At 42.1% G+C, this 13,849-nt stretch overlaps 1 protein-coding gene across 3 annotated transcripts in view; it reads left to right on the forward strand.

Annotated features, from left to right (window-relative positions):
• The first annotated feature begins 5,809 nt into the window (after nucleotides 1-5,809).
• The window catches only part of PRKAR2B (protein kinase cAMP-dependent type II regulatory subunit beta), an 81,483-nt gene continuing 73,443 nt past the window's right edge, over nucleotides 5,810-13,849 (forward strand). Inside the window, exon 1 of one of the 3 annotated variants that reach the window (XM_080582367.1) lies at nucleotides 5,810-6,392. In XM_080582367.1, the coding sequence (XP_080438493.1) occupies nucleotides 6,080-6,392 (313 nt within the window). In that variant the 5' untranslated portion in view covers nucleotides 5,810-6,079. Of the gene's footprint in view, nucleotides 6,393-7,320; nucleotides 7,559-13,849 lie in introns of those variants that run through there. The other 2 variants (XM_080582368.1, XM_080582369.1) reach the window with 2 other exon arrangements.

Here is a 13,849-nt window from a genome sequence, read left to right on the forward strand (position 1 = left end):
TTCTTTTGATAATAATAAGGAACTCTCCCAGTCTTTTCACCTTAAGGTATTTTCTTCAGCTTATGAATAATTCTGGTGTCTATTTTCTGCACTGATCCTATTTTTCAATATTTGTTTGAACATAACAAACACCAAAACTATAGGCTGTACACTTGTACATTGGTACTGGTCTCAATAGCTTCACAAAGGGAAAATCCCCCCTTCCTATTTACTGTCTCCCTCCTGAAACACCCAAGAAACTCCTTATCTCATTTCGCTACAGATTTATACTAGGCGTTCAAGTTGAGCTGTTTCTCCATTTGGATCCCTAAACCCTTTCAGAAGCACTGCTTTCCAAGATGAAGTCCTCCCATTCTGCAGAAACATCTTGCACTCTTTGTTCTCAAGTCAATGACTTAATATGTAGCTGAATAAAGAAAGATTTCATTTAAATGGACAGGCAATCCAGACTGCTCTGCGCCTGCCTGAGCTCACTGATATCACCATTCAAATGGGTTTTGTGTCACCTGGAAATTATACCAGCAACATTTGTATTTACTTCCAAGTGAATGTGGGAGATGTTGAATAGAAACAGCCTCCTGTCAGTTCCTGGGGAACATCTCCATTTGATGACTTTCTGTTGACAGCTAGTTTGAGTGATGTCTCTGTTAGCCATTTAACAGGTTGTGTTGACAATGTAGAATGCCATTTTTGTGAACAGAGTAGGACACCGTATGAGCATAAGATACTTAAACAGCTTGTCTACTACATGTACGCTGTCGTTTTATCTCATGACTTTTAAAACAAGAAGGTTTACTTTTAATGGCAAATTCAGCACTCGTTACACTGACTAAAAATTCTGCTCAATTTTTGTGAAATTACAGGTGATTGTTAGTGCCCAAAGTGAGGTACATAAAATGATGGATTTTGTAAGAGAGGGTATTCAGCAGTTTCTGAATACCAAAGACTACAAAACAAGAGATTTAAAAGAAAATCAACAGCTGTTCAGTCACTGAATAAATAACCATTGTACGCGGCGTTCACAATAAGCCACGAAGCTCATAGTTCCTGGAAAGCCAGGTTTTGGGCTAAAAAGGGCTAGGGTGAGTGGAAAAGTAAGAGACTTGAGGTCAGAAAATATGATATTCTGCAATTCTTCTGACCTTATTGCAGTAAACAAGGTTGGTTGAAGACTGTTTCATGGCAAGTGTAAGCCAAACTAAATTTGAATTGCTGATAAAAGAATGGTCTTTTGTCAGCATGATGATTCAGATCTGTCAGGTGTCTAATTTGATTGACCACATACTCCTACAAGTGCTGAAAGATGATACGAGGGAGAGGACAGAAAACCTTGCTGAAGGGTTAGCAGGGGTGCCATTTTGGTGGTGGGGTAAAACCCTTTGAACCTTTGGTCAGGTTAAGCTGATTAGGAATTGCTACTGAAAATGGCAGGGGCTATTTCATTTACAACACTTCACTGCTATTCTGTTTTCTGAGGTGGATTCCTCCCATCCCACATCTTAAATTTGTCCTTTCTACTAGCTCATGGAAAACCCTCATTGACGTAAGTAAGAATTTTGCTTGAGTATGTAAATGGCTACTTGGTCCTTTGTATTCTAGATAAACTTAGGCACAGGAAGAGTTACACATTTCAAATCTCCAGAACAATAAGAACAGGCAGAACAAAACATACAAGAAGGAGAACAGAAGAATCCAGTAAAAGAAAGAGCTATGAGCAACATGTTTAAATTTGATTGATGAATCACAGGTACCATTTTTTTATGTTGTTGATAGAACTGAACATTCTTCTGACAAATGGATTTGGTTTCAGTAATGCCTTTGGTAGAATAATAATAGTGATATATCATTCTAATCAGAACAACAGAAAAACAGGAAACTATGAACCTGCACAGCTGCATGTTTGTTTTTGCTGAAAGAATCCACGGCTGAATGATTGCCATTAAAATCTGTTAATAAGAACATTCTGTAAGTAAGATTTACCCAGTAAGCCAGCGTGAGCTGGTTTGTAAACTGAGGAGAAGAAGAAGAAAAAAAAAAAGTAAATATATGTGACATTTTAAAGGCATTTGGGAAGATCAGAAATTGATGTGTGATTATTGTTACAAACTGGTTGTTCAAAACTTACAAACCAGCTATTGCAAGATCAAGAGCCTGCAAAGGCATAAAGATAAAGAGATTTGGAAGTAAAGAGAAGACATGAAGGGATTCAAGTTTTTTGTCAGTAGCAGCTTTTAATCATGCAGAACGCAAAGTTTGTCTGCATTTAAAATTTCAAAAGTCAGGACAAAAGGTTTAGGATAGCACAAAGCAAGAAACTTAAAAAAAAAATAATAAATCAGGAAATGCACCCAAATGTCAGTCTTCTAATATGTTGCAATAGGCACAGGGCCACTTTTTACCCTGTTTTCTCCAGTACTCTACAAACTCTCTTTCCATTGAGAACTACCACGGGGAGCTGTTAGGTTGCCATCATAGGGCAGAGAATACTATGGGTGAAGAGATCAGGGTCTCTTATTTCTGGGCTAGCTGTGCAGCTGGTCCAAGCAGAAGATAATGATAGTCTTTCTTACCTCCAGGAAGGTGACAAAGTGAGTTTCTTTAAAAGCCTGTTCTCCGGTAGTGTGATTACTTTCCCCTCTAGAGAAAAGCATGTCTGATCTTCTCTATGGGGCATGTTCTGTGTGTATTGAATTGCAGAGCTTAGCCAGGGTTAATCAGAAGATAGGTGCTTGAGAGAACATTTTTGGAAGCACTGGAGAAAGATGTTTCTATCAGGCAAACAGTGGGAAGCTGGCAGGAAAATGGCTATTGGATGTTGGATGGACTTTGTTAGCTCAAGTTTATTAAATTTACTAAATCTTCATTTATCCTGGTAAAGACAAGCCTTGAAAGTCTGTCCTCCCTTCTGTGCTCTGTTCATTATCCTCTGCATGCTCAGAAAAGATCTTTCTCTGATCTCTGACAGGAGCAGTCCCAGCCTGTTTTCGAAAGCATGATATCTAGAAAAGTCATGTAGGGGACACAGCTCTTGCTATTTCTCGGCTGCTACCTGTACTCTACTAGTTTTTCCATTACCTCAAGCCAGATGAAGCGACAGATTGGCAAAGCTGGTAAGCAGTGTGTTATGAAGACTGCATCTACTGGCAAGGAGGGAAGGAGACAACAGAAGTCTTTACTTCATTTTCTCAGTAATTGTCAAGGTAAGGTTCTGCCCAATACCTTTTCAATAAAGAAGGATTTTTAAAGTTTTTATTTTCTCTTTCATTTCAAGATGATGCTCACAGCTGAATGACACATGAAAATTAGTACAAATTAATCAAACTTATCAGAGAGGTGTGAACCGATTCTCTCATTATCTAATTGCTCACTCTGCTAGACTATAGCACATTTTGGGACAGCTGTCCCTCTTACAAGGATTTGAAAGCAATTTAAAAGTCAAGGCAAGCTTCTTGGAACAGAAAGTATTTAAGGAAACCAGGTAACACCAACTTCAACTACAAAAATCACTGCCATTCTTTGAGATACACCAAAACTCAAGCTAAGTCTCACTAGACACATATATTTTGGGCTGTTTAAAAAATTTAAAGTAGAGTAATTCTTCAGGGTGCCATCAGTTAGGAATCTCTTATTCGAGTTGTCCCAGTTTTGCATACAAACATCAAAGACTGACTCTTGACGATGTCTTTAGAGAAGGAATCTCCTTTCACTTGAATGATGTCTGAGCATATGGGAAGCTCTAGCAAGCACAGGAGGTCCTTGAATAGATGGTGAAAGACTCCCCTGTGCTGCTGGTAAATTCCTAGATTAATAGACAGCCTTGTCTGGCTTTGACAAGACCTCAGAGATGACAATCCATTTAGTCCTGGAAGACTCCAGTAAATGAAATGTTGTATGCTCACAGAACATAGGCACCAAGTGGATAGTTGGACTAGGTGTCAACATTTCCTGGAGGTTTCCTCAGAGTCCTGAGGTTTCCTCTCAACCTGATCACAAACAGGTGAGCCCTCTCAATGTTGTGAGAGGGCTTTTAAGCTCCTCGAATTTTAAATGAATCACTGTGGCATTTTTAGCTAAAACACCTTTTACACTGACCAAGATATGCATCTGTCCATAATGTACAGGTGTCAGCCCTCCTGCTGCACTTGATTCTTGGCCATAGCAGTGTGTGTGGCTACCCAATATGCTGGCAGTGCTTTGTAAGGGCAGATGTGGTCAGGACGTCTCGGCACTGGGGCATGGCATGAAAGCGTGGGTGTGCTGGCTAGCCCGGCCAACAGCAGGAAATGGCAGCGATTCTTAGGGCCTGCTGGTAGAGCAATCTTCTGCAGCCCAGAGTGCACTTGTGGTCTACCCCCAGAGGACTTAGCTTGACCACGGAGATATTTCTCAGGCTGGACAGTGCTAAAAAGCAGGGAATTTCACTTCAGATAAATACTCCATAATGGCTTGCTGTAGGTTTTTCCTGCAGAGACAAATGAAGCCACAAGACATTGCTGAGCAGCATTCCACAACTCCATCCGTAGAGGTGTTTCTTACCTGCTATGGAGCAGTAATATCACCCACACGTGCATGGATCACTCACTTGACTAATTTGCTAGGTCTATAGCACTTTGAATATCTAACTCTCGAACCAAACTCTATTTGAAAATTCTTCTACAGGAAACATTGTCTTCCATTTGGAAATGAATTAAACTAAAAATAGCTTTGAGATCCAGATTTGCATGACAAGCATCGCAGGGATTTCTGCATTTTGTTGTCACATTACTTGCTTGAAGCCAGGTTGTTTAAATCCCCCTTGCTCTTGCAAACTCAAATTTTGACTGCTTATCTTACCCAAAGCCCTTATGAAGTATATTTCAAGGCAGTTTAGGTAATCATGGATGCCTACCGAAATCAATTAACAGCAATGTAGTCCCAACCTCTGACTTTATGGCACTTAATTCACTTGGTTCTAACACAAATTTCAGGACCCCCGACACGGTGGCCAAACTTGCAGAGGTGATAACAAATCCAGGGGCGGTTCAGTTTTCATGCTTTCCAAGGACCTCACCTGTCAAGAAGTGTTTAGCGAAGCCTTAGGAAAAACTCTGGACCCGTAGCTGCTCCTTACGACACATAAGCACACAGGTGATGGGAAGCAGCACCTACTTACCGGCGCGCTAAGCAGTCCCTGCATCACAACTTATGAAGGGTGTTAGTGCTGAGCATGGTGCTTGGCAATGTTTAAATTGAACTTTTTTTTTTTTTTTAAGATTTTTTATTTCTCTGGCTGTGTTTTTCATGGACATTAAGGCAATCAGCTGACAAACAGGATGCATTTCCTGGCACCACGTCATCCCTCCGATCCTGAATTATATGAATATATGGCGTATCTATGCATATGAACGATGCGGGAGGTATCTTTTATGCCTGTACGTGGCCCACCAGGCTTCCACGAAAAAGCACAACAGCAATTAGCTGCCAAACGCCTCTGTAGGGTTTGGCTGAGGGGGGGGAGACACCCAAACCCCCCCCAGGAGCCCTCGGCATTGACTCCTCAGTGGGGAAGCACCCAAATCCCTGCGGGAACCGGGGTTCGGGGAGGGAAAGGGAGGGGAGAAGGAACACAGGAGGGGCAGGGTCGCCGAGGAGAGATCGGCGGCGGGGGGGAGCAGCCCCCTGCGGGGCCCGGGGCTCGGTGCCGTGACGGGCCGGGCCGCCCTCCCTCATCCCGCGGCGGCACGGGCGGGGGCGCTCGGCGGGCCGCAGTCCCCGGCGGGAGGTTGTCATGGTTTCCCGGGTCACATGTGTGCGAGGTTCCCCCGGCACGGAGCGGGGGGGAAGGCAGGCGGCAGGCGGCGGGGGCGGGGAGGTTTCAGTCACGGACGGGGACGGGGCCGCCGCCGCCGCCGTGCCGGCTGTGGGGCGAAGCGGAGCCGGAGGCTGCGGCCGCCGCCTGGCACCGAGCCGCGGGCGGCACCGCGGGTCCGCCCCCACCTGCGCCGCCGCCCGCCCCCTTCCCGCTGCTGCCTAGGATCCCCCACCTTTTTTCCCCTTTTTCTTTTTTTTTTTCTCCCCTTCCCCCCCGGCCGGCCCCGGCATGAGCATCTCCATCCCGGCGGGGCTGACGGAGCTGCTGCAGGGCTTCACGGTGGAGGTGCTGCGGAGCCAGCCCGGGGACCTGCTGGAGTTCGCCCTCCAGTACTTCGGGCGCCTCAAGGAGGAGGAGGCGGCGGCGAAGAAGGAGAAGAAGGAGAAGGAGGCGAGCGGCCGCAAGGGTACCCCCGCGCCCGGCCATGACAGGGGCAGCCAGCCGCCGCGCCGGGCCCCCCCGGACGCCCGCGGGGTCAACTTCGCGGAGGAGCCCATGCAGACCGACTCGGAGAGCGGCGAGGAAGAGGAGAAGTTCCCGGGTAGGGGTCGTTTTCCGCTTTAATCTCCCTTCCCCGGGCTCCAGGGGGTGTCCCCAGGTGGGCGGCGGGGCCGCGGTCCCCTCCCCGCAGCGCCCGTTTGTGTGAGGGGGGCGAGCGACGGGGGAGGAGGATGAGGAAGAGGATGGAGGGGTACGAGGGCAGATCGCCGGCTGCCCAGCGGCCAGGGAACAGGGGGCGTGAGGCACATATTGCCCTCTGTAGCTGGGGGGTGGTTGGGGTCACCTCGCACCCCGCTGTGGCAGCAAGCAGCGGTGCTGGGGACAGCGCTGTCCCCAAACTTTAACCTCCCGGGCTTGTCCCTTTTGTTCAGGTGTGCTGGGTGGGGTGCCCCTGTGCAGCTCCCGGTTCTGGGGCTGTTCGCTTCTTACGCATAGGCCTGAGTACTCCTGATAAACGGCATCCTCCTAGGGGCCATCTATACGTTTGCCTTCTGGAAGAGCACGACAGCGCTAGTCTGCATTTTGTAATTAGCCCGGTAACACATTGGTGTTTGTACACCTCTCAGGGGCGAGGTGCTGTATTTATACGCTTGATTAAGCATCGTACGTAGCCGTACTTCTGTGCTCTGCTTTATGAAGCACATATTTTAAACCCCTAATTTCTTCTTAGAAGTCAGGCTGAAATCTTCTGCGCGGCAGGAGGGCCTGTGGAGCAAACGTAGCTGTGGGGACAGCAGAGAACGAATGTCTGCAGCATCTCCCCTTTCGTGTGAGGGTAACAGGGTAACACCTATCTGCACGCAGCTGAAAGCGTGTCGCCTTTGTGTGGCTGACAGGCTTTATTTAGAGACAACGCCGATCTATCTAATCGGTGTGATTCGCGGGACAAGAAGCAGCTGTCTCTGAAGGGTGTGTAGCGCTCGGTCTTTGTGTTGCGGGAAGGCTGACTGAAAGGTCAGTCAGTGAGGCTAGGTGGAGAAGAGGAAGTGTCAGAGCATCTTTTGAGCATTTTTTTTTGAGAGCAGCTTGAAATTGAAGTATACCTCATCAGACCATGAAGCATTCAGCCTCCCAGGTTGTGCTGAAGGGAGATTTACTTAGCAGAGTACAGAGGCCAGCTGTTCTCTTGATGAGTATCAGTGCAGTTTTTAAAACTATGGCTTGTGTGCATTTTGTCAGGAAAAAACATAGATGTTTAAGAACTGGGTAAGTTTTCCTTATGTTACACTGTAAGGTAGTTGGCATTCTTTTCATCTGTTCTTTGCAGCCATACTATGTGTGTTTAGTGAGAATTTGAATCTGTCAATCAGGTTCTGCAGATTTACATGGTAATTGAACTCTAATGCTGATTATATCATCTGTGAGATTGCTAAAATCTGGAAACTTGCTGTATTTGAAAACTGAAGCAGGGATAATGTGGAAGAATAAAATTAATACCTCCATTCATTAACACTAGGCATGGTTTTCAAACATGAGGTTTGTAATGCTAAACAAACAGACTCTTCATCATTGGTGAATGGAGAGCTGGAAGTGCAGAAAAGGAGCTCGAATTTATTAGCCTATGCGTATTACATACGTAAAAGTCTATAGGGCATTTTAAGAAGCTTTTGAAGCGTAGTTAATACCCACAATCAAGATTTTCTCAATAGTCATTCTTCTGTGATTTTTTTCAAGATCACAAACAAAATATTGATTATTGTCAATATTTTCATTGAGGGACATGACTTGGTTTAACTAATTGACCAAAGAGTTTTCTTGAAATGCGTAAAAATATCACATTTTTAAGCCTAATATATTTAGAATTTTAAATTATATTTTGGCTTGTAGTCCATGGCAGTTGGAATAGTTAATAATTAGAAGTAACAAAACCAAAAATATTTGTGAAACCACCTGGAAGGTGAATTAATGAGTAAGTTATAGCAAGTGATTACTAATCGTGTGCAGTAGTGTGTATTTTAAATTCCAATTTTATGTCTGCCCTGAATATGTATACTTTTAAGGTGACATAACAATGCATCCATTCAGCCTTTTGTTAATAACCGGAGGCATAAAGCCTTGTATTTAAATCATTGTTAAGGGTTTGAATACCAATTTAAAAGCATATTTCTTTTATACTTTTATTTTCTGTTTCTGTAAGTAGCAATTCTTGAATGTAAGTTTCTTTCCTTTCTTTGCATTTTTTTCTTTTGCTTTTGTGAATAATCAAACTGCTTCTGTGTAGTCAGTTTGCCTCTGTGTTGTATACTGCTTTCATACAGCAGAGGAAAACAAATTTGAAAAGTTTATAACTAAATGTAAAATAAAAAACTCTGGCAAGGAGCTCAGACCTGGTGGCAGTACCTTTTTTGCTAAGGCAGTGTGTTCAAAATGTCAAGTTGACAGTGTTCCTTAATTTGGCAATTCAAACAGGATGTTGTTGAGAGCTTGTTGGAATTGCTGTTGTGTCCAACTCCTTTATTTATTTTTTTCCTTGCAATGTATGTTTCTAAGTACCTGCAAGCACTGCAGTTGAACGCTTTGTCAGTATTAATTTTGTCCTTGAATTGCATTGCAGAAGGTCCTTAAGCATTATTCCATTTTAGAAATGACGAGCTGAGGCATAAGCTGTTTAAAAAAAAAAATACTGTACTCATGTTTAAGAGTCCTATATGAACCACAGATTGAACTACATTCAGGTCCTGTGCTGTGTCTGTTATATCAGTCCCCCAAATCATTTGATCTGATGCAATTAAAGCTACCTTGTTTGATGTGGGGAACTTTGTTGTATTGGCATTGGCACCTGGAGTTAATGTGACCTCTGAAATGACATTCTTTAAGTTCATGGCATTCAAATTTTCCCTTCCTGAACACACTGCTTAATTTGGAAGTGATTTTTAGGTCTTCAGGTATATATTTTTTCTCTATTAGATTGCCCTACATTGGTGTAGTAGGGTTAGTCAGTGAACACAACTAATTCCTATTAATATGAATAGCAATTACTTAAATTGAATAGGACTTAATTACATTGCACATGTAAAAATGAGCCCCCTCTTAGCAAATTCTTCTGAATTTTTGAAAGTTTAAAGTGCATATTAAAAGGCGTTGTACCATGTCTATGCAAAATTTGAAAATACTCAATAAGTTAATTGTTCATTTACAAATCACTATACTTTTCTCTTTGCACTGCCACTTACATGTCAGTGTGTACCTTGTTTTGATGGGTAATAACCCACATTATTTGTAGCAGCTGTGTTTAAATATTTGCTCAGATCCAAAAGTCCTACTTTGTCTAGCCGTGATATCAATTATTAGATGTTTTTAGGACAAACGTTGTTCTTTAAATTCAAAATCTGCAAGGTTGACTGTACCATTTGGTGTTGTGTAGCCTTTGTTTACTTTTTCTTTTGTTTTACTATGTTGCTTTTTCCCCAGATAGTAATGTATTTTAAGACAAAAATACTTCAGCTGTCCCTCTCCTCCCCCGTGTCATTCTGTTGGTGTGTTGGTGGCTTTGAGCTCCTTCCCTGGAAACTCAAGCTTAAAATGCAACAGTAAATCTCAGTTTTACCCACTAATAAGCAGCAAAATCTTATTTGGATGTTAGGTAAAGCATACGTATTCTAGCTTATGGTATCAGAGGCTTGTCTTTTCTTTTAGTTTCTTTGTTCAGTCTGAATTGTATACGAACTTTGTGTATGTGATACATTTTGAAATAATAGGTAAACTGTAGAAGCCAGAGCATTGGAAAAAGCTTTGCACGTGTCCATGACAACTTTGTGATGATCTGTGGTGCTTCATCAGGTCTGTGAACCTGCTGCTTTCTTCCCGAAATTAAACAAAACCAGAAAGCACTGAACAGTTTCTAACCTTCTTCCAGGCCCCTCATGCAATGATGAGGAAGATTAGAGTAATGGAAGGGGTCAATGAGAGCAAGTAGGCAATACAAAAATGTATAGGGTGTAGTAGGCCATGTAGAAAGACAAGTAAATTTCTTAAAAATGTGTATTTTCAAATTGAAATCTGGGTTATTAAGGGTGGTGGCTGAAAGCATTGCTGTCTAAGCTTGGCTTAGCCAACTCTAAGAATGACGTTTTAATCATTTCTGCACTCTCTCAGCTGAAATATAGGCATGCAAGTAATGCTTTCTTTCTTTCTAGTCAGACCCGGGCTGGAGCAGCCTTACTGAGGATGCATATTAGAGAAGTTTCCAGTTGCAGGCGAGCCCCTGTTGCAAGTGTGTGAGCACGGGCACTGTTGGCATACTCCTCGGCATAATTTTAGGTTATACCTACTTGGGCATTTCCAAATTGTGTCTGGTATGGTTCAGAACACAGCGCATGTCAGAGACCATTCAAAACAAGTGTTTGGGATGCAGAGAGCTTCTGCAAAGGAAAATTTTAGCTGTGTGGGTGGGTGCCTTGCTGTTTCAGGGGGCCATGGTGGTCAGTGGATGGCCACTGGCTGCTCTTACCCAGTGTGCAGAGTCACAAAAACACAAACCTTTGATTCCTTGCTGTAAATCATAAGAATGATGGAGCTTTTTGAAATAATGCCCTCCAGTATTTTTGAGGGGAGCAAACTAAAATATCTTCTTTCTGCCAATAGTTATTTCACAAAGCAAGCCTGAGCAAGTTGGCAGTTTAGTCCTTTTTTTCCCCTCCCTCTCTCTTCTCGTTCTCTTAATCTGACCCAGGTGTTTTGTTCAGCCTGGGAGAACTGCAGTCCAAAAACTTAGTTTGACAAAATTATAAGCAACTGGAAATGTGATCTTGTAATGGGAAGCATTTAGCAGCCTTCATAGTAAGGAGCATGGCTCCACCTCCTACGTGCGTATGTATGTAATTACAGATGAAAATCATACTTTTGCGATAACAACTTTTTTTAAAGTAAATGTTTTTAATAAGACTTTAGTTGAAATAATAGCAATCTCCACTCAAGTGCACCTGTGTGTCCCTGCTTAAAACAAAAGCATGCATGAGTGAAGGTGCATCTATTGGCTATTATTTTATTAAAGTTTCTCTGTGCGTTTAAGAAAAGCAGGGGAAAAAAATTAAGACATAAAGACAGAGAAGAAGTAAAACTATAGCAATAATATTTTAATGTATTTCCAGCTTCTTTTTCTCTGAAGGAAACAGCTTGAAACCGCCTTTGGCTGACTGCTCAGCTCAAAAAAAGAGAACAGTATTAATGCAGGAAGTATGGGAAGACATAAAATTCTGTTGGCGTGAGTTTAAAATGATTGCATTAAGAATGATAAGGTGTAAATAGTGTCAGCACTAACACTTGCGTACCACCATTCAGTTTCTTGCACGCATCATGTATGTTCTAAAGGAAAACTGGCTCACTCAATCTTCCAGGAGTTCTGTGTCAGTCACTGACTTTGGTTCAGTTTCCCAGAGAAACCTTACGCTTTGTTCCCCATGTGTACTCCTGGTTGTGCTTTTGGATGAGTGGAAAAACAATTTGTTTTTTCTTTAAGTAAGCAGAATAAACATGTTCATGGGCATTAAGAAAGCACCTATTTTTAGAATGTACTCTTGTTGAAGTTATAAAAACAAAAGAACAAGAAAAATAAAAACCAATGTAGTAGCCTAGTGTTTATAACCTGCACAGACTGGTGCTTTGTGTATCTATCAATAAGTTAAACTTGGTTTAATGCATGCGCATCTCAGGGTTTATCCCCAGTCTGTTACGCAAAAGTATGGCATTCTGTTCACCAGAACAGTTTCCCTCGGTTTGAGGGAAATCTACCTTAAATAGTGAAGTCTCTGCAGACTCACTGGCCTTAGCTGCTCCTGTAAATCTGGAGCATATGGTTTGGAAACTGCACATTTAGGTCACAAGGTACAGATTAATCAAGGTACAATACTGGCAGCTTCCCCGTTTCTGTTCTTCCAGTGTCAAAGATGACCTCTAGGTTGGGAGATTTCATTTGTCAGGACACTGATGAGAGAAACAAGAAGGCAAGATAGAAGGCAAAGCGCAGAGGCAAAAAAGGAGTCTGTGTGTGGTAAGGAAAATGTAAAGTTGAAGACAAGAAGAAGGAGAAGGCACAGAAGTGAAGTAAGGGGAAGAAGATGGAAGAAAAGAGAGCACTCACGGAGAAAGAGAATTTAATGCTCTGCTCTTATTTCCTTTACCTAGATGTAACCCTTCTCTCCTCATGTATACACCCTAAACTCATGTCCTGATTTTCCTATTGAAATTCTGGTTTCCTTGTAAATATATTTTTGAAAAGCAAAAATGCAAACTTAAAAGACACTGAACATTAATTTTAGTTGATGAATGTAAACTTGCTCATTTGACTGTGAAAGATCTTTAAAATATTTTGGCATCTTCATCTGTCCTCTTACTACCGCATCTGGAGACTTGTAACGCTTATAGAAACATGGAATATCCTGAGCTGGAAGGGACCCACAAGGATCATCAAGTCCAACTCCCGGCTCCACACAGGAACACCCCAAAATCAGAGCATGTGTCTGAGAGCATTGTCCAAATGCTTCTTGAACTCTGGCAGGCTCAGTGCTGTGACCACTGCCCTGGGGAGCCTGTCCCAGTGCACTTACGTTCTAACATTTTAACAAATTCAACAAACATGGAACAGCTGAAAGAAAGTTTCAGCTTGAGTTTGTCATGGGGAATTCAGATTGTTCTCAACCATTTTCTGTTTTAAAAAAAAATAATAGTTAATGGCCATCATCAAGAAAGTGAAAATGATTTTAATTAAAAATTATATATTGAATTATACATGTAATACAAAACCTTTTTGAAACGTCCCTTTCATTAGTGCTTAATCAAAATCGCAGTGGTTATTTCACCAACTACATTGATAATGAGAACGCCTTAAAGTCATGCCCTAGTAGAACTATTCTTTCTTCAGGTTTGAGCTCTTCATTTGAGCTTTGAGTGAGTGTACTTATGGGGAAATTTGGTACTTCAAAAAGGTGAATGATTTTAGGAAGGTGAAAGGAGGAGGGAGAAGGCTCTGCTGCTAGAATAGGTCTTGACATACATGAAGTAGAAGAAAAAGAGGATTTTTGTTTGTTTGCTTTTTACCATAGAGGTATTATTTAATATAAAAATACATTTATCACATGGATTTTTATATTTTAGGTTGCTATATGGATATGGGTGCATAAAACCAGTGTATGTGTGAGTTACTGTGTGCCAGGTAAATGTGTTAAAAGGAGTATGCACACCTACAAGTAGGTATTACTACCATAAACATGCGTTTGGGTATTGCTTGATAACAGTCTTACGATAAGTCTAAGGGATATATATATGTTTATTTTTTCTTTATTTGGTGATGGAACAGATGATTCTAGACAGTTTTATGCAGAGGTTTTATACTGACAGCCCCTTTCCTTTCAGGGAACCCCTTCAGTAAACCCTTTTACTTGCTGGAAAAGAACTATTTACTTGGTGGAACCAAACAGGAAGTTTTTATTGTGAATTTCAGTCATGACAAGTAATTACAAATTTTGTGTTTTATTTAATATTTTTCTATATAGAGTACAT

Source organism: Anser brachyrhynchus (assembly GCF_964034855.1).
Source record: "Anser brachyrhynchus genome assembly, chromosome: 1".
Taxonomy (NCBI): domain Eukaryota; kingdom Metazoa; phylum Chordata; class Aves; order Anseriformes; family Anatidae; genus Anser; species Anser brachyrhynchus.